The sequence below is a fragment of the Hetaerina americana genome, unplaced genomic scaffold, assembly GCF_022747635.1.
Source record: "Hetaerina americana unplaced genomic scaffold, ioHetAmer1.1.p SCAF_13, whole genome shotgun sequence".
Lineage (NCBI taxonomy): Eukaryota > Metazoa > Arthropoda > Insecta > Odonata > Calopterygidae > Hetaerina > Hetaerina americana.
The window spans coordinates 11295954-11317469 of record NW_027286403.1 but is presented as its reverse complement, the minus strand read 5'-3'; the positions used below and the strand labels follow the sequence as shown (position 1 = coordinate 11317469).

The 21516-nt window shown below is 38.4% G+C and overlaps 1 protein-coding gene across 2 annotated transcripts in view; it reads left to right on the top strand.

Moving 5' to 3' along the window:
- Nucleotides 1-21516, top strand: part of LOC139686085 (follistatin-related protein 5-like) — a 1155593-nt gene that overhangs the window by 570749 nt on the left and 563328 nt on the right. For both annotated transcript variants that reach the window (XM_071583246.1, XM_071583245.1), the window contains exon 3: nucleotides 13015-13094. In XM_071583246.1, coding sequence (XP_071439347.1) covers nucleotides 13026-13094 — 69 coding nt within the window. In that variant the 5' untranslated portion in view covers nucleotides 13015-13025. The remainder of the gene's footprint in view (nucleotides 1-13014; nucleotides 13095-21516) is intronic.

Below are 21516 nucleotides of genomic sequence, written 5' to 3'. Positions count from 1 at the left end.
AATGGTAGTATGCTAGTAATTGGCTTTCAAAGAGAGAATATGATTGTATTTTAAACTACATAAGAAGTTGTATCTTATTTTTTTGCATGCATAGAATCGAATGCCAGTTATATTAGCCTATATATATATATATATATATATATATATATATATATATATATATATATATATATATATATATATATATATATATTGTATATATACATATATATACAATAAAATAAATTTATATCCATATATATATATATATATATATATATATATATATATATATATATATACAGATGTAGATTTTTAAAACAGAAAAACAAAGAAAGGACACTCACATGTAGTTCTGACGTTTCGACGGCACTACCGTCGTCAAAAGAAGTGTTTTTTATATATTTGTGCGTCGCCGAAGAGCATTCCATTTCGAATATATATATGTACACACACATACATATATTCATATGCATACATATAACTACCTTGATCAAAAAGTTCCCGGAATAACCACCGTGTGGCGCTCCCATCGTTCCGATTTGAGTTCTGTTTTTTTTGTTAAATTGGTACATCTGTTGTTGATATTCCCTTTAAATCTTAGTGTCATAACTTGACATTTGCAAAAGTTACGTAGCCAAGAGTACATCTATCTCTGTGTGTGTTGGCGATTTTTTACAATTGCAGAAATGGATTTAAATTTGCAACAACGAACTTGTATTAAATTTTGCGTAAAAAACGGATTTAGTGGCGCACGGACGTTGGAGATGTTGGAAAAGTGTTTCGGCAACGATTCTCTAAAAAAAACGGTCGTTTACCAGTGGCACGAGCGGTTCAGAAGTGGTCGTGAGTCAATCGAAGATGATGAACGCAGTGGCAGACCATCGACATCGAAAGTCGGTGAAAAAATTGATAAAGTAAAAGAAATGTTGGTCAATAACCGCAAATTAACCATCAGAGAAATAGCGGAGGACTTGAACATTGCCTATGGATCCGCCCAAGACATTGTGGTTAATGATTTGGGTTTCCGTCGTGTAGCAGCAAAGTTGGTGCCAAAAGACCTCAATTTCATGCAAAAAAGAGACCGTGTTGACGTCGCAAAAGACATGATTTGCGAGGCTGAATCCGATCCCACATTCATCAAAAGGATCATTACTGGAGACGAGACGTGGGTTTATGAGTACGACACGCAATCCAGACATCAGGCAAGTGAATGGCGTTCACCAAATGAGCCGAGACCAAAAAAACCACGTCGTTTTCAGTCAAAAAAGAAGGCAATGCTGACGGTTTTCATGGATTACAACGGTGTAGTGCATCATGACAGACCAGACAGTAAACAAAGAGTATTATTTGGGCGTTATGAGACGTTTGCGTGAAGCAATTCGCCGAAAGAGACCAGAAATGTGGGCAGAAAACTCGTGGATTTTGCACCATGATAACGCACCGTCGCACAGTGCTATCATTATTCGTAATTTTTTGACGAAAAATGCAACAAATACCATCCAACAGCCACCGAATTCACCTGATTTGGCTCCCTGTGACTTCTTTCTGTTCAATCGAGTTAAAAAACCATTACGGGGAACGCGTTTTAGCAGCCGAGAGGAAGTAATGGAAAAATCGCAGGAAGCACTGATGGACATACCGAAAACCGAATATAAAAAATGTTTCGAGGATTGGATCAAGCGCTGGCATAAGTGTGTTGCAGTCGATGGGGATTACTTTGAAGGGGACAATATAGATTTAGATGAATAAACTTGTATTTTTAATTTTCTGAATAAATTCCGGGAAATTTTTGATCAAGGAGTATATGCGGGTCGCGGTAGTCCTCGGGGTAGAGCGTTTGACTACAAACCGGGGTGTTCGGGTTCGATTCTACCATCAGCTACCAAACCGACCTTCAGGTTGATTACTGTGTTTATGCTAATCTATATATATGTATATATATATATATATATATATATATATATATATATATATATATATATATATATACATATATATTTAAACTGACTTTAGAAAGAGACAGGGAGAGACTCGAATCACAAATTAGTTCATTTGTTTGAGAGTTAAAAGTGTGAAGAATGATGCTTTTTAAATGTGAGAAAAACTGCTATAAAATACGGCGTTTCAAAACTACAGTCGTGCTTATCCATCACTAAGACTCACTCAGAGTGTCATCAAAAGTATAGAGATACAAAATGCATTATTATCTTCTTTTATAGGTTTAGGATTTATTTACTTTCCTTGAAAGACCCATATACGTTAATCGCTGAATGTGATCATATGAACTGAGTGTTCTTATAATGGTTTAGGTGAATCCAATTGCCCATTAAAATACAATTGGTGAATTGACATGAAATCTCAACTTCCGATTAAGGTACGTAGAGCCACTGATTCAACCTTCTTTTGCTGTTGCAGTTTCGCTAGGCAAGGTCCAATAATGTACTCAATTAAGTAAAGCAAAAGTAATGTTGGCACAGAGAGGCGCATTAGGTTGGGTGAACACCTCCATTGGATGCATTTTTGATCAAGTAATTGGCGATTTGTGGTGACCATGCGCAAGGCGCAAGCCTACAGATTATGAAATAATGAAGATTCATTGGAGGTAAAACTAGTAACCAGAATGTCGCATGTTAGATGAAGTGAGTGCATACACCTGCACCAAGGTGCCCGTTAAGAGAGCACATACCTGTACTTGAAATTGTGGATATTATATGTGAGGAGATATATATATATATATATATATATATATATATATATATATATATATATATACATATATGTATATATATATATATATATATATATATACATATATGTATATATATATAAATATAAATATATATATTTATATATATAGTATATGCATCAAAATACATTTTTAAGTGTACAGGGTTCGTCCGGAAAATAAGTGTACTGATTTTTTCCCGCCGCTCCAGGCGCGCCCAGCACCGCTCTGACGGGCTGCGATTGGAGGGGGTATGTTGGCAAGCGACGCTGAAAAAGGCAGTCGGCTCTGAGCTGTGGTGTAGTGAGGAGCTCTGTTAACGCGAACCTCCACGCTCGACCCACGTCACGGAACGCGATGCCGAAGTTTTTGGAGCAGCGTTATTCCATCAAATTTGCGGTAAAGCTTGGGAAATCGTCTACCGAAACTGTCGATATGATTAACCAGGCTTACGGGGAGTCAGCCATGTCCAGAAACATGATCTTTCGGTGGCACAAGATGTTCGTGGAGGGCAGAGAAGAGGTCGACGACGAGTCTTCGAGAGGTTCCCGATGATGCCTTCGCGGGAGCGTTCCAGGAATGGGAACGCCGCTGGAACAAGTGTATCGACTCACAAGGGTCCTATTTTGAGGAATATTAGCTTAAGATATGTAAAAGTGCAATAAATTTTTTTTCCTGAGCTCAGTACACTTATTTTCCGGACGAACCCTGTAATTTGGTTGACACAGTTCAAATAATATGCATGATAAAGCCAACGAAGATTCTCTTTGGTATTTTCAATTTAGTATAAAATCATAGCTCTCTATGGAATGTATAAATTGAAAGTGTTCCCTCTGTTTTATCTGTGATGCTAACTATTTTTGGAGTAATATTTTTTCATGCCTGCAGAATATTGTTTGTCAAGATCCATCTTAACGCAATATGGCAGCGACGATGTATGTAGTGCCAGTACAAAATACTTACCAAATCTCTTAAAAACAGTTAATACTTAATTATACTAAAATTAAGTATTTATCAAAAAAAACTTTTTTTGGGAAAATCCTATTCCTGTAACATCTGGCATGTAGAGGTATTCTTCCTGTAAATTCAACTTTGCCACGTCGTTACTATCTTATTAATTCATTATTTATATCACGGCTTCCGTTCATAATAACAAATGTGAGCGGAATCTGCATAGAAGAACTCGTTCGGAAATGATTCGTTTGCGGTTTTTTTACGTGATAACTCATGGTAGTTAGTAGTTTTTAGGGGAGGCGACCGACAGCTAAGGTCATTTGCGCCATAGGGGATGGATAGGAAAGGATGAAGGGTGGAGAGAAACCCGGCGTCGGCATTAGCCTACTCTTTACGAAAGGCGCCAAGGGGTCCGCAGTTTAACGTCCCATCCGACGGACGGCGTACTCACTCAAAGTGGCCTCCACTAAGCACCTCAAGTAGGGATCGAGATACCTCTGAAAAATATTCAACACCGCCGGGATTTGATCCCGCGCCCTCAGGGTGGGAAGCCAGTACGTTAGCCCCCGCACCATCTCGATCCCCTTGTGATAACTCATTTCCATATTATTGGTGTATCCGAGAAAACAAATTAGCTGATGCTATGGTATCTAGTGGATGAAAAATAGCGGGGAAAATTAGAAAAAAAAACTTTGATTAGGATTTTTTTTGGAAGGATAGGCACTGCTGTATTTTTTTGCATCGCTGTGAATGGGTGAGTAATTTGTGTAAGGGTTAGAAGAGATGAAGATGAAGGGTGTGGACGCTCGGCGTCCGGAGTATCTCACATATGGTGAAAAATTCCGAAATGAACAGGTGTTTCAAAAAGAAGGATCTGGATTGGAGGAAAGAACGTTATTAATAAATATCCGTCATCTTGAGGGAGCACTGGGGCTATGCTACGGATTGTGCAGTCTTTAATTTACTCCTTCTAAAGTCTTTATTCAAGAATCGAGTTTATGTCAAAACTTCTTTTACCTCCATAATTTTCATCAATACGTCATTATTATGCGCATTTTATCTGATTTTGTTTAATTGTAATTTGGATAGATAAACTATTCCACTTATTTCAGTGCACGCTACTACTATTACTTAAATGATTCGTAACTTAGTCTTCATATTTATTGAGATACTCTGGTAAGAATGAGTGTGTACAAAAATGTCAACCTTAAAGAAAATAATTTATTGGCATAAACGGTGGAAGAGTATTTGAGGTATCACAGTTTGTACTCCACGTGCATTAGGTAGGATAAATATGATGCGTGAATCTCGGACCCTGTTCTATTTCTCTCTTGCTATCTTTGCTCCTCTTAGTTAAAAATAAGACTAGGCCGGGATTTGGTCTGTTGTATGAGTTTTACGAAACACGGAGGCGTATCACAACAGCGACAAGAGAAATCACGTTAAAGATTTGAGTCACTGGAGTTGAAGTAATAAAATAGTTATGAGTGCATTACTCGTAGAATTTCTCTCTCTATATTACTTTGTGTGTCATTCGCGAACCTCAGTTATTTGTGGTATACGAGGGTGGTCTAAAAACCTTGCGACCTCAGAAAATTTCAGAAAAAATGTCTTGTATCCTTGTTAGGTCGGAAAATTTTCCGACCACCCTCGTATGTACGAATGTATACATACAAATCGCTTATAATAGTGATATTTTTGCATTGATCTCATTGTTTTCTGTTCACCTTAAGTTTTGGTTATGTTAATTTTACTTAGTCTCTTATTTTGGGTTTGCCCACTAAGTTCATTTATGCTTAATGTAATGTTATGGATTAAAATACATAGTACGGTCTTTGATATAAATTGATGTCACAAGTTACTCAAGTTTGTAAAATAAAAAAAATATTTTATATGAAACTGATATCTAATTTCTAATTATTATTATTAAAAATACACATTTGCTGATAGACAGTGTCAGGTGGCACACAAGTCCCAAATAATCGCAAAAGATAATAGATAAAATCAGACTTCAAAACACAAATCTCTTTAACAAAACAAGCGAATCACCATCCCATTTATATCCATTAATCAGCAAGAAAAAAAGAAAAATTAAAAAAATTAAGCTATAACATATAATGCAATACGCCACACATCAATCAAATCATTACATATATTCCTTACATTTATTCTTAAAAGTATACACTCTGTTAGGATTGGGCTCGAATATTTTTGCAGGTAAGGTGTGCCAATCAACAATTGTTCTATTTAGAAAAAAAAAATTTGTTCTCTGTGCCCGGCATTTTACCTTAAATTTGTGATCATTTCTCCCCATAAAATTTGGGTTCCCCACCTCTTTCCTAAGATCTGCCCAAGCTTTCTCCCCCTTCAGAATGCGGAACATTCCACGAAGTCTGCTTACTTTCCTTCTAGTTTGTAGAGGTTCCCAGCCCAGCGTTTCTAGCATGTCAGACACTCTCTCCATCCTCCTATGCTTCCTCAGTACATATCGGGCATTAAATCAACCCTGATTAGTAATTTTTTATCATTGGAGTCAGTAAGCATTTATATGAATAATAAAACGCAGTAATCGATCCGAATGTTACTCAAATGAGGGTGGACTAAGCCGAACTAGTACTAGGACTGAGTTGTAGTACTAAGCCCATCGGTGTTCGAAGTTCACACAGGTTAGGGGGGTCAGTTCCTATACTACGTGTGAAATTCAGCCATTAAGGTCGGCGGGCTAGAATCTAATTACATATTACCATTGGTAGCGAACATGGGAATAACTTTCATTGCAGAAAGTTGGTTTTTATGCGTTATTCAGCATTGGGTTATACTCTGGAGGTAGATATTGACTTAGAAATTAGCTTGAAGAGGTATAATGTATTAGTAAAATCTAACAGCTACGCTAATTCTGTCGATGTATTCATTCGGTTGAGTCAAAATCGCTTTCGATGTCAAGCCACTCTAAACAATATTCGGAATGGACACGCCGCAATGTCATTCCTTTAAATGTAGCAGTTAAGATTTTATCACACTTTATTATCGAATCGCTTGTCAACTGCTGTCGTTAGCGCTACAACTTTAAATCATAATCCAATGGTAATCCCAAATAATCATAGATTTTGTGCAGACCATGGCAACTATTTTGTACTGCGCTTTGTGTGGAATTCCTGATTCTTCCTCCCATTATTTCGGTCTTCATTTCTTCAGTCTTACTACCTGCGTTCGTGCGTCTGTAAAGCCTAGTATTTCCCTTCTTTTTTTTCGCTAACCAATTAATATTTCTTTGTTTTGCTAAGACTTAAAAATCACATTACGTCTCATATCCTCTGTTTCTGTCATATTCATAGTTCACCCAGTAAATTCCTTTCTTTACTTACCAGAGTTAAAAGCTCGTCGTCAGTTTGGCTCTCTGTTCAACTTATTTTGTCAATTGGTCTCCATATCCTCGTGTCAAAAGATGTGATCCGTCTAATATATGCTCAACCTCTTACAAAAAAGACTATGTCTCGACTATGTTCCAAATTAAAGTTTATGCATCTTATTTTTTGCGTCTTAAGTGTATCTGCCATAAATTTCCTTCTTGTAAACCTTTCTTTGATCAACGCAACGGTTCTCTTGAAAGTCTGAACTACTATGACCATTTTCCCTTAAATTACTTCCTCAGCCCTTAACATATTCTGTGTTCCTTCTAGCTCCTTTTCGGCATCCATGAAGCAGGAACGTCGAAGCGCCATGATTACATTTTTTATTTTCTCTATTGTTTTCCCATTATGGAAAGGCGTAACGTTTTCCCCTCCACTCTCTAAACTCGAATTGATCTTCGCTTAAGTGATTGTTGGCGCTGTTATACAACCTTTTATTACTATTGTTTCTCACTACTACCGCTGTTGCATGTGATATGAAACTTATGGTCCAATAATCCTCACAGATGGTCCCTTTACTCTTGCTTGGGATATTGATCAAAATTGAGCTTACTTAGTATTCTGGACAAGTTCTCTCGCCATAAATGCTCCGTCTAAGTGAAAAAAAAACTTCTCCCTCTACTTTAACATACTATGTAGAAATTCTACTGGGGTTATATTTGGTTCTTATTTGGCTTAGTTATCCGTATTCCTTTTTTTATCTTTTGCTCGCTGTGATAAAGTTTCAGAAAATGTGTGGCGAGTCTAAAATTTTATAAACAACCTTACATTTGGTGATAGGCATCTTAAATGAATTACACTCCATCAAGGTGATAAAATGTTTTTTGAGAAAACAACGTCCTGCTTCTTAAGAAATTGCTATTTCGTCTTCCTGTTGCTCAACTATCAGCTGAGTTTGCGATCGATTCCTTTGTCTTGTGAATGGAAGTATCTTCGGAAGAAAGGAAGAGATTCTTAACTTCCCGAGTTCAAGTTTGTGCCCCTAAGAAGGCGTTTTCTCGCCAGGGAACCTCCGAGATTGAATTAAGGGCGAAACGGTAGCAGTATTTTTCCAATCGAGCGAAAGTTCACGAAGTGCTAGAAAGTTCTTCGGCACCTTGCACGGACCTCGAAGGGTGTCTGATTCAGCAAGGATTCTCTGTTTCTGCACCGTTTCTTTTTGCAAGTTCGCATGAAGGGAGATATTTGGGAGAATATATTGGACGTAAAGATGCTGACGGTTTTATTTTGTACAACTGTAATGGACATACGACGACAAACAACAGAAATCCTATCCTATCCTAAATTAAATGATTCCTTTATTTTAAAATTAAACAACTACGCCTTGTTAGAGTAACTCACCATTAGCACAATGGTGAGTTACTCTAACAAGGCGTAGTTGTTTAATTTTAAAATAAAGGAATCATTTAATTTAGGATTTCACATTATATTATTTTTGGTTTTTGCACACACTCGCTAGTTATACACCCTTATAAAATCGCAACCGTACAATCTGATTAAGGGTTTTCCTAACTGTTAAATGGCACATGAACTGTGAGCCACAAAGGATTGCTTCAGGATTCCTATTTTATGTCAATTTGACCAACACCCAATTTGAAGTGTTCGGTTTCATTTAAAGCCAGGACCTCGTTTTCCCAGATGCTGGAGAGTGCTTTAATAAATCTTCGCAATATTAGCCTTGGAAATTTAGGGCTTTTCATCTATATCAAAAGCATAGCGATATATTTAATAAATGTAACGAAACCTTAGACTCAATAAATTTTAAGTTGTCTCAATGTAACATTTACTTCTTTGATGATATCTTGGAACTTTAAAAATAAAGCAATCGAGAATAGGGTTAAATGGGGCCAAAAGACCATGTGTAATTTGCATTCAGTGAATTAATAATGACAGTTTCCAATTAATGGAGTATCCGCTAAATGATTCACAGTGTGCTTTCCAATAAGATTTTCTGTTAATAACTGTTACGTGCTGTTATGCGAGATGCTAGTGTTTATCAAGGCTTAGTTCAATGTTGAAGGCCTCTCGGATTGTGATCATAGGGCACTTGGGGCCACATGCAAAGTCATCTCTCTGTGTGGCTCGAATGCTAGCACATAATCGGGCGGGTTAAAAGACCAATCTACTCTCACCTAGTATTTGATTAATATTTACGAAAATACTGAGAAGTACTATGTATCGATAGTATGACAACACTGGATTCTCTATCACGGAACGGTATTCCACATCTTCCTTTTTTGCATTAAAAAATTTTGAAAGATGAAATAAGCGCATTTGATGGTTTCTATTCCAATACTTAACTAATGAGACACTATAGTTGTGGCTTGAAAGTGCTTCAAACGAATGAATTTTGGTCAGCTAGCCATCCATCACTAGAGCAACTCGTCAACGGCTGTCGTCAATCCTCTGTCTGCTATGATACTTGACGACTCCCAATGTGGTGAAAATCCAATATCCATAGGTTCATGACATACGCGTTGATTTGCGAATGCATATTTGTTTAGCTAAAAATTATTCCGCTCGCAACTATTAGTATCAAAATTAAAATGGAGAATGCACACTGCACGGAACGATTCGAAACCCACGCGAGTGCAGGGATGAGCTTAATGCCTCACGGGGTTGTTCCCGGGAAATTGGTGGCCGCTCTCCGATATGTGGCCTTTTCATGTGGCCATGGGCCTCTCCTCCCGCAATCCGCAATTTATTCGTCGGCACGCGTTCCCTCTCCCGGCCCGCCCCCTGGACCGTCGTGGGGCCGCAGGCAAACGGCTCGGATTGCGATATTTTATTGTCGTCGCTCGACCCGGCGCACGTGTTGCATTTCGCAAGCTGCTAAGGGGGAACGATTTAGTTGCTTCCATTGCGTCCTTAGTAGTTTGGTACATGTTAAATTGATGCTTTCAGTTTTGACTAATGGCCTCGCCGCGCTTCCCTGTTGAGAGCCTGTAAATTTGGAAATTATTTGGACGTTTTTATGGCGCGTTCGAGGGTACTTTTTTTCTGTGAAAAATTTGGAGCTCTTAATTTGACGGGTGGTAAAGTTGTTTATTTTTGATTGTTTCGTCTTATCTTCTCCCTTTCCCGACCCCTGCACGGTAAGGACTGAAATTTGTTTCGAGTCGGCGAAAGATCAAGCCGTGGCAACGTTTTCGCGGGCACGGAGGTGGTGATAAAAAGTTTTATGGCGCGCCTTCGTAAAAGGCATCACGTCTTCCTTAATCTTGCCACATTTTTAAGTTTGGGAGCCACTTTTCTCCCCCCCCCCCATGTTTCTAGATCCTTGGGACTGTGGAGAATGTGGAGAAACGATTTCAGAACATGCCCGCACACGGCATACGCATGGCAAATGCTCTTAGGAATCTCGGTGCGATAAAGTAGTTATCACTAGATAAATTGGAGTAATTTATTTGTGGCCAGATGTGCCTGATATTAAAAGAAATATAATTGAAATTTTAATTTTTCTTTTCAATCAACTAATAAAGCCTGAGTGTATTTTAGAACGCAGGAATCATCATGATGCTACATTTATAGGCTACCCAGTTCCTATGTCTGTAGACAGCAGAATGTAACCGGTTTTGTACAAATGAAGATTGTAAACATACTGGGCTTATTCCTTGCACGTGGATTTATTATTAAAGCGACGTCATTCTTTTTCTGTTTGATATTTTCACATAAAATGTATATGAGCGTAGTGATCTTCATGTAGAACCTCAAAACTTGAACTATTTTATATTCAATGCCCAGAAGATTTATGTAAAACATTCACCGTAACTTTGAAAGTTTAGAAAATTTCGAGTGAGGATTATTATTTGATGAAAACGTTTTTCATAAGCCAAGAGTTAATGCTCACTCATTTCAGTCGTACTTGCTTGTATTTTGGGTTAGTTTGATAATCAACGCCAAAAACTTGCGCATTTACGAGATATTCTCGTACATTGCGAGGGACTTGGGCATTTAATGCCGTAGTGACCGTCCTCAAAATACTTTCTGCACACATTACCGATTTATAGTAGGTGGGCCTCGTAATCCTCTTTCCGATTAAATTCTTCATTTATTGGAACGTATTCGTAGCTTCACGCCCCACATCCACCTATATGGGCTTCATTTTCCCGATTCTAAAGGGGAGGACTAAGTAGGATTGGGCCTCATAAGACCACTATTCTGGACTGAAACTTCTCCGTTAACTCTGGAAGAGAGTTTTATGCGATTCAAAACCATTTAGCATTAAAATATGTAGGATGAAAATTATATCCATCTTAAAGATATAGTTCAGTTAAATATACCTGCCTGAAAAGCTTTGAAACAATAAATGAATTTTGTGTGAAAGAATTAATCAGTCATCCATGATGCATGAAATACAACAGTCTACGATTAACTAATAACATAAAGAAATACTTCAAATGAAATTGTTTATTTGATTGGTATTATAATACCTTATGAAATGAGATATTTAAATTGTAAGATAAGCATAAAATCATTTATGTGCTCAAACATTTTAACGCATATAGTAAAATGCAGGAAAATAAGTCTAACAGCTTAACTTGTGATGATTTATCAGTTAATTAGTGCTATTTTCAATAAATCAACAACCGAATGTATTCCATGAAAAAAAATGTTCATAATAATGCATCGCGGTGTCGGTGAATTTGATCTCGTCGTGGAAAAGATTTGTTTATGAAAACTGTATTTCAAACTCCAAAATTCGCTTTAGGCGCGGCGTTGATACTTGAATCGTGATGATTAAACATGTAGATAACGAGGGGAATGTTTAAAGCATTAACGTGTTTAATCGCTCGCGCTTCCTCACCGACTCGGTCTTTTTTCCCTAACGGCGCTGCACTGCCCCTCAAACAAATCAAAATGGGATTTCCGCCGACCGGGCGTTTTATCAAGAGCTCATCGATATATTATTGTGATGCACCGTTTTGCGTAAAAAGGCATTGTATACGAGCATATGAAAATGAAATAGCTTTTAAAAGGTATTGGCAAAGGTTATTCAAGTTTTTATGAATAAATTGGGGAATATATCGTCTATCAAAGGTGAGGAGAAGTCTATTGTTCCAATAATTTCCTCCACTCAACAATTGACTCTTTCCTCGGTGATTTGATGAAGCAATAACTTTGATTCGGGACATATTAATTTTTTAAATTATCCTCCGTGTGGCTCAGTGGTCTTAATATTTTTTTTATATCTCGATGACTATTTTCATGAAAGTTGTAGTGATAATTTGTCAAATATATTAAATTTAGATGTTTGAAATATTCATTGATATTAATAATTGTTGTGAATCCGATTACGATGGTGAATGGCAAGTAGAATGTCTATTTAATTAGGGAAAGTAATGAGTGAAAATGTTCTCAATTTGGGGTAAAAATGAGACAGAATGAGGCAGTCTTCGATTTGACACACTGTACGTAATGGTTTTAAACAGGAGATCAATTAGAATGAAATAAATACTTGATTCAAATCGTGTTCTTGGAGGAATAATTAAACGTTTCAATCACTCTACAAATATTTTTTAACCAACTTTATCTCCTTCCAAAGTGTTGTCATTGAATCCCTTGGAAGTCCCTGAGATACTTAGGATTGAAAGTCAATTGTCCGGTGTATTAGTTTTTGTATTATATATTTTTCCGAATCTGTCATCTGGAATTTGAGTTTGTTCACAAAAATAGTTATTAAATCATTATAAAATTAAGCGCGAAAATGGGGATTGGTGAATACCAACTTTCGGATGATAGTTACATTTATGTGTTCATTTCCGCTTTTCTTGGAGAATGTAATGTGACTGCTAACCCCAGAACAAAGTCTTCGAGTCACTTGATGTTTAATCTGTAAAAATAAATGCAATTTCATTAATTGCATTGTTTCTGTTGTGCGCTCGCCAAATCCTGAGCAGTTTCTCATAGAGCCTAACAATTTTCTCTTTTGTTTTTCCGTAGGCGGAGCCACCATGTTTTGGAGAAGGGCCTTGCTGCCCTTGTGCCTTTTCTGTGTCGCCCTTCTGCATTGCGACGCCAAGGTAAGACATTTTCTGATATTTACTTTGTCTAAAGGTAAGAACCGATAATTGTGTGATTAGGTCATGGATTTCGGTTGAATGACATCATGAGCCCCGTTCGAGTTTGAGATGAGTCTCTCTTCGTTATTACTCGAGTAAAACAACTGTTTTAATGATTCGTGTTTACTTACCCATGACGTCTTGTCGTCCTTTGCAGGAAAGAAGGAATTTTTCTCTGATGAGAATGACCAATGGATCAAGAGACACTTTTTTGATCAAAATCATTTGTGAATACATTTTTCAATTGGTGTGGTTGCAAAGAAAAGGTAGATTCGTCTGAGTTTTGGAAAGTATGCATTTATTAACCTTTTAGGAATCTTTATGCCTTTGTTGCATTAAAATTTGTGAAGTCATTTGCAAGTATATTTCAATTTTATGTAACATTGGCCTTAGTAACCAGCATTTTAAAATAACGGAAAATATTTTAAACATTTAATATTTTACAAATGCGCATCGGGATAGATGAATATTCGCGTACTCGTCAACAGTTGGCTCTCGATAATATTTCGGGTATATTGCATGATTCCGCCAGTTTATTCCACTTCATGAAATACCCTTAACCGTTCCGCACATCGCCCGCATTGTTTATAGGATATTTGGTGCCACGATTCCTCCAAAATCCGTGCTACTAACGTATAAAAATAGGCGGTAAGTCGCAATTTCATTGCAATCGAAAGAATCATCCAGATATTTGAACGTATCGGAAGGGATTTTTTCCAAGGACTGGATACGCAAAGTAGGGTGCGTCGTTGGCTCACTGCCTCATAGCCCCTCCCGCGAACTCACATTTTTGAATGAGGCGGAACCATGAAGCTTACATTTCATATGAATCTCAACAGGGAAATACTATTTGATAGTCCTTTTCGAAATGTTCGGATGGTTAGTGATCGGTTATGGCTTATGGAAAAAAATCTAAGACAGCTATCATTATATGCTCCAGAGAAGGACTTAAGATGAAATATTTTTCATCTCGAGGATTGCAACGGACGGAATTTGCAAATCAAATTAACTGTCGGATTTGGGAATTCCCGGAAGTTTCCTTGGCGCTTAAATCAACGTGTCGCTGCTGCATTACACGAGTTCAATTTTTTTGCCGTCACGACGCTAATAGCACGATTTTGTTTTACTATCCCCGAAGCGTGGAGTGGATATTCATGATTTATTTTAGAACTTCGACCAAAAATAATTTTCGGGCCAAAATGAATCAATTCGGTCAAGCGGTGATAGGATAGCCTAATGATTACTTTCTTTTGTTTTTTTTAATTTTCTTTCGGGTCGGGTTTTGTTTCGGTGGTTGCAGTTACACTGGCATCGTTCTTCACCGTCCATTTTTCATCTCGCCCGGAAAAAGTTTGAAATATTCGTAGTCGCGGTCCGTAATTATTCATTGCAATTGTTTGCGCTACCGGGGTAAATGGGTGGCAGGGTCACCCGTTTCAAGGCACCGCCGAGGGGGGCAAGGACTCGGGTATTTGTTGGCGTTTTGATGGGTGATGATTCACGGCCGTTGTGACTCCCGAAAGGCCGTTGCGACTCCTGTGCGCCCCAGGAGTAACATTCGGTACGGTTTACCCTTCCACCCTCCGCGCCGGCGTCCCTCGGCCCCGGTGTCGCTTTATGTTGGCGTGGGCGAGTGTGTGCGTGGGGGTATGCACGCAGGGAGGGGGAGGGGGTGACGTCGCTTGACCTCCGGACCCCTATGGCATCGTCGTCACTGCCCGTCGAAGAGCGTGAGACATCTGAGCATGGCAACCCAAACCCTCAATCCCTCCCGACCGCCCTCTTCCCTCGCCTCGACACCTAGCCACGAATTCACAGTCAGTCGCCCGCTGATGAAATCCATACCCCTCAGATACGAGCCCGCTGACACCGTGAATTACCTCTAGTGCAACCTCACCCTTCTTCCTTCAATCCACCGAAAGCAACTAAAATAAATTTCCGTCATTCGCTTAGCGTGTAAATGTTTGTTTTGGTACATGCTTTGTGAAGAATATCTGTAATGATGAAACATCCCGACCTGTAAACCCTTTAAAATTAGATGCGGCCAGGTTAGTGGACGATGAGGGAGCGCCGCTTGTGAGTGTAGTAACCATGTGACGTGATGGAATGCTTAATACGCGTAAGTTTTCTTAGTAAGTACGTAGGTTCATTTGAGATGGCGTGTTTTATGCAGCACTAATTATCCAGCATGTGAGCCCTACCCTTGTTTCTTCGTCCCTAGCAATATGTAATAGAAAGTTAATCCAGTCTTTCAAAAAAAGATCTGGCACACAAAAACTTAGGTGATTACTTTTCTCGTTGTGTGCTCAGTCCTACTATTTGTTAATCACAGCTCTCATGTCAGTTATTCTATTGGCTCTTATTTCTTTCGTAAATATTCGCCTGTAATTCCAAGCAAAATTGATTTTTGTCTCGCTCTTCTGTAGAATGTTCCCTTTTTCTTCGGCAAGATTTATCTTTAGTAGTCTATTTTATCTCGAAATATATTCGATTAGTCTATCAATTCTACGGTTGAGAGGACAAGTCCGTTAACAGAATTCGTCCTCCTTCCGCTGCCCTTCGTTTCACTCGGTGAGCGTTAGATCTGCCTGCTTGATCTTCACCATTCTCCTGAAGCTCCTCTCATCTGTCGTTTTCGATCTTGAAATATGAGAATTTTACTGCCCTCAATGTCTCACGCCATTTGATTAAATGCCAGTTGTAGACAGCGTACTGGATGATGTGCTATACCCAACCGCAAATTTACTTCTCCTTTGATGTGCAGGTATTCCCTCAGCAATTCCTTTAATTGTATTAAGATTTTTACACTGGATTATTTTCGTGGTCTTGTAAGTTCAGGCAATATAGGTAGTACTTCAAGGTACGCATTATAGGAAATGATAGAGTGTTTTTCCCTAATTGGCTAGACGAAATTCAATTACCTGGCATAAGCTCAGTCTGCATGTTGCTCGGCCGCAATTATAATGCAATGAATAAGTACATCATAATAGGTGGTGAGACCTGCACTATTTTTCAGAATAATGGGTATTCTGTACCAGTTGGCCCAGTGACTGGCGCAGGTGGCTCTGAATTGAAGGATGCAGCGGTTATTATTTCCCATTACATGCTCTAGTATCAGTTAATAAAATAAAATATTTTCTCTTATGACGCTCCTCTCCTAAAGCCAGCTGGGCCTTCATCGTCAAAATTCCTCTGCTTTATTGTTTCATTTTTGTACAATACTCTTATCGAGATCTTCCATGAATCTGTTGAGCATATACCGAAAAGTTTCATAACCATCTCTCTTCTTCTTTTCGGAAATAGGAGTTCTTCAGGGTCCAAGATAACTCGGAAAATTTCTCATGAAACTAGTTATTATTATTATTATTATTATTATTATTATTATTATTATTATTATTATTATTATTATTATTATTATTATTATTATTATTATTATTATTATTATTATTATTATTATTATTATTATTATTATTATTATTATTATTATTATTATTATTATTATTATTATTATTATTATTATTATTATTATTATTATTATTATTATTATTATTATTATTATTATTATTATATTATATTGGTAGTTTTTTTTAAGATAAGTTAATAAAACGTTTTTACTCAGAGGTTCTGACTAGGACTTGTGTTAGGTTTGATTAAGACATCAGTGATTGCCAAGGTTCTATTTACATGCAGTTCCCGAACCCCAGCATATTGTTTAATGCCTCTTTATTGTCTCCATCGACACAATATTCCTCTATAGAATATTTTAGTCTATACTCTCTTTCACAGTAAAAATGCGCCCCAAATTTCTCTCTGCCTCACCACCACCACCTCTCATCTTACGTGCGCTGCGTCCATGGATGAAGTTTCTCTTTACCGTATTAGACCTTTCCAACTTTTCCAAGCACCAGGATGTTTAAAACTTCTTTGCATAAGTTTTTCGACTGAATTATTTGTCATCATTGAGAGCAGCATATTCCTCCTTCAATCATTGAATACTTGAACTTTCTGGTCTTTTCACTTTTTCTGGTACTACCTCCGTCATCCGGGATACTGTGCAAGCGTAATATTATATATATATATATATATATATATATATATATATATATATATATATATATATATATATATTTCTAAAATTTTTCATATCCAACTCAAGGAGTGAAACTTTCGTGTCCTTTTATATTACGAGTGAACGGTCATCATCCATTTTTTCTCATCTTGTTTCAGTATCTGTATAAGAGCAAGTCTAGGCTTAGTTGCTCTTAAGGTTTCCCCTCTTGGTTGTCCCATTAACCATCTTAGCTTGCAATTGACATTCTATCATTAAAATATGCTCGTCACTGTGGATTAATACTCGGGGTAGCCTCACCGCGTTTCATAACGCTTGAGACTCATTTTCATCCTTAAGGGTGGAGTCAAGTGAAAATGATCTTCAAACTTTCGGCATCGTCCTCGTATATAAGTATACTCTTTGGAGGTAGTAAAGCAAGTTGCCTATTGCCACTTATACCTGCAAAGACCTCTAAAATTTTATTCAACCAGTATATTGGTGACGATTCATTATCATCAACAAGTAAAAGAAATTTTGGATATAGTTTTTAACTCCTACCAATTAAATCATAATTTTACTTCCAAATACAATATTTGAGTATATTGTACTCTCTTTTCACGCCATTGGCCATTTTTGCGGGAATATGCATTGTGAACTGCGATAGTAACTCGAGTTCGGTGTGGCACTTTAATTTTTTTTAAACCCCGTAACTCCATTTTTGGCTTCTGTCTGAAAACTCTTAAAATACTAATTATCCTCCACACAGAAATACTCGTACCGAAAATGGCAATTTATCAACTTGGAAATGGTATTACCGACACTGAAACATCTCCACGACCCGTTGGCACTCGAGAGACCTTTATTGATCCGCGTCAAAAACGGTGTTGTCGTAACGGCGGAAACTTTATAGTGTTACACACTCATAGCATAGACGGTGTTCATTTCCGAGGTAAATTGTACCAGTACATCGTATAATGGTCGCGCCGTTCCGGAAATTTGGAGTCCGGATTACTTATTCCGCCCTTATTTCGTTCGCGCGGTGCGCCCGTCCTCGCACGCCTGCTTTTATTTCGGTTTTCGCGGAGCGGAAATCATATAATCCTCCTCCCACCAATTCCCACGCGATTATCTGGCATCATCAACTGCAGTCCTATGAATCCTCGCCGACCATCCTCCGCCTAGCTCCATGCTCCCCCTCCCTTTCGCTTCTCCCACACTGCCCCTCTCCCCGGCAATTGTGAAAATCACCTTCCATTTTCATTTTGGCCATTATAGCCCTCAGCCTCCGTACCGTCCGTCCCTTTTTTGTTCCCCAATCCGGATGGCCTGCTAACCGGACCGGTGTGACGGGCTTTCGCGTATCCCAACTCTCATCCCTGCAGCACACCCCCGCACCATCCATTTGCAAGGTATCCTTGGAGTGCTCGGAAGTAAAAAGAGAGACCTTGGCAGTCCAGAATTCCTTGCATATGGCACACTTGCAAACCATTCGAGACCCTGGAATGCCTGTGAAAGAATAATTTAGAATCGAAAATTGGTACAAGTAGCATGCAGATTTGACCTTTTACAGGTTTAGGCTATGTATGAAACCTTCTCGGATTTTCCATCTGGTCTGGCGCATTGCTGCCCAAATATCGAAGGCTGGCTTCTCAATGCCCTAATGGTAATGGTATAGTTAACATTTCGAAGTGCCGGCAACGAATCGCCTCACACCTGATGGGACAGCCGGAGAAGGCTTCGTGTTTAGCACGAGGAATCAGTGGCATATATTGGAGCCACTGTCATCGGAACTCTCTACTAATATTCAGGAAAAAAACAAAAAGTAATCAGTCTTATTAAAATGGTCCTAAGGACAAGAACTCTTGCGCAGCGAGTGACATGTAGAAGTCCATATTTAAGGAGTCAAGTGAAGTAAATTTAAAATTTTATGCAGAGATCATGCATAGATGAATGCTTATTCTCAATTTAAGTTCATCAATCATCAGTATTAAAATTCCAAGAACGCAGTTCTACAATCTCTATCAGTGTTAATTCCCCCACCGCCTGTTAGCTTTTGTTTTGCATCCTTCTGAGTTTTGTTCTGAGTACATGACTCTTTGTCTTCCTCTTGGGATCTTCCCTTCACTTTGCCCCTCTATTATGTTTTTAACTAATCCATCGTGCCTCAAGTTGTTCCTAATGTATTTGTTCTTCTTTGTAATAGAGTTTTCCATTTTGTCCTTTCCTCTTCTGCTCCTCTATAGTCTGCTCCTCCATTGTTCCTCATTTTGTCTGTCCATTCAATCCTCTTCTTTCTCCTCCTGCACCATGTTTCAAAGGCTTCTTCTATTCCTCGCAGGTCCACTTTTCCAATTTCTCATGTCCCCTTTCCGTAGATTGCCATGCTACGCGTGAGCGTTTTGACGAACTGCTTCCTTGATTGCAACCTCCGATTCTTCGAATAAAGTGTTCGTGACCGCTTCTTCATGAACGCTAACTTAGCTGGAGCTTATTCTTCACTTGATATCGGCAAAATGTCTTCCATCCCAAGTTACATTACTGCATATCCATCTATCTACATCCACATAATACCCCGCAAGCCGCCGCAAGGGCGTGTGGAGGGTGGTTTCAGGTCACCTCCCGTGTATAGGAACGATAACACATGCAAAATCAACAACATGGAAAAATACACCCACAGCGGTGCACACACTCATGCAAAAATCCTTTCATCAAACACTCATGCAAACACATACTATATACCATAAATCAACAGAAAACTGCACCCCAGGATGCAGCACGAAAACCATCCAACAACGCGCAAGCCAGAATATAACAACCAAGAAGGCGAAACTCCACCACCACATGAACATGCAACACAAAACGCTCTCACTACTTCCCAGGTAGAAGAAGAATTTCACTTGCTCTAGTTTCTTTCCTCGAAATGCGAAATCAGTCTTCAACTTCTCTCTTATACGCACAAAAAATTAATTTACTTTTTACTGATGCTCATATTACTGTACCGGAGTAATTGGCCCAGGGCGTTCCGATTTGCTTGCATGTATTCTCACGTTTTTGAAACTACTGCTATTTAATACACGAACTGGATCATATCTTTGCCAACCGCCATGATTCATTCCTATGATGCCCATTACTTGTGCTTCTTTAATTGCCTCTTCTAGCTTCATGTTGAGTATTGCTGGAGAGGGGTTGCATCTTTTCCGAACTTCTCAGTTAATTTTGGCGACCATTTTCCTTCCGTTTTGCATTCGCATGATTGTTAACCTGAGTGTTAGTGGGGTGATTGATACATTTCCTATCGGTGTACTCCATTCCAAGCGCTACTAGTATCCTCAATATCTTGATCGATTCGACGATTCCGAAAGCTTTCCCGTGAGAATGTCACAGATTGCACACATAATTGTTTACGAGTATCATTTTTTGGCCAGGACCCTTAGACTGAATATTGCCTCCCTTGCTCCGAGTACGAATTGGTTTTCCATAAAAATTTATTTTATCTTTCCTTTAACGGCAAAATATTTCAGTCTACCAATTTGATACTTGGGACATCAGGCTAAATTTTCTGAGATCTTCGCATTTACCTGTTTTGTTTTCTTTGTAACTGCAATCATCGCATTCTTCTCGGAGTCATCTGGCAGATTTCCTCTGTCGTAGCTATCTTTTCTTGTACCTAAAGGGGTGCCCTATTGTTTGCATCCGCGTTCCTTTATTATTTCTCCGGTTATTCAGTCAAACTTTGTGTTTTTTGTTCATCGGGCCTTTCACGGGTCTTTTGCATGGCCTTATCTGTTTTTATGGGCCCCGTTTTTCTTCCTTTATCACATTTTCTTCTTTAATCAAGTCCACCTAAAATATTTTGGGTCATTGACAGAATTCTTCAATGTATTTACTCCATATCTCTCCAATGTGTTTTTCCTTTGTCATGTCCATTTCCAATTTTAGTTTATGTAAATTATAATTCTCATAACCGATCTGGTATGTTTGGTGGTCACCTTCCCTTCGAGCTGGCTGGCACAAAGACCGCGTGTTGAAGTCTCACTTTGGTCATGGCACCTTTTTAAAGATAATTGCCTAAAGTATTGTTAAACTGATACTTATAGGGTAATTTATCAAAAATTGAGAATGAAACATGTCAGAAAAAGCTCCCGACAAATAGTCAAATTTTATATTCAAGATACCTACAACATGCGTATATTCTGTATGCATGAAGAGACCACCATCGGTCAATGTCGAATGAACATTTTTACAATGTTACTCTTTAGTCTGTCGTTACAAAGAGCGCATGTGCCATGCAAGTGTACACTTATATCTGTAAGAGTGTTTAAAAACAAGGAA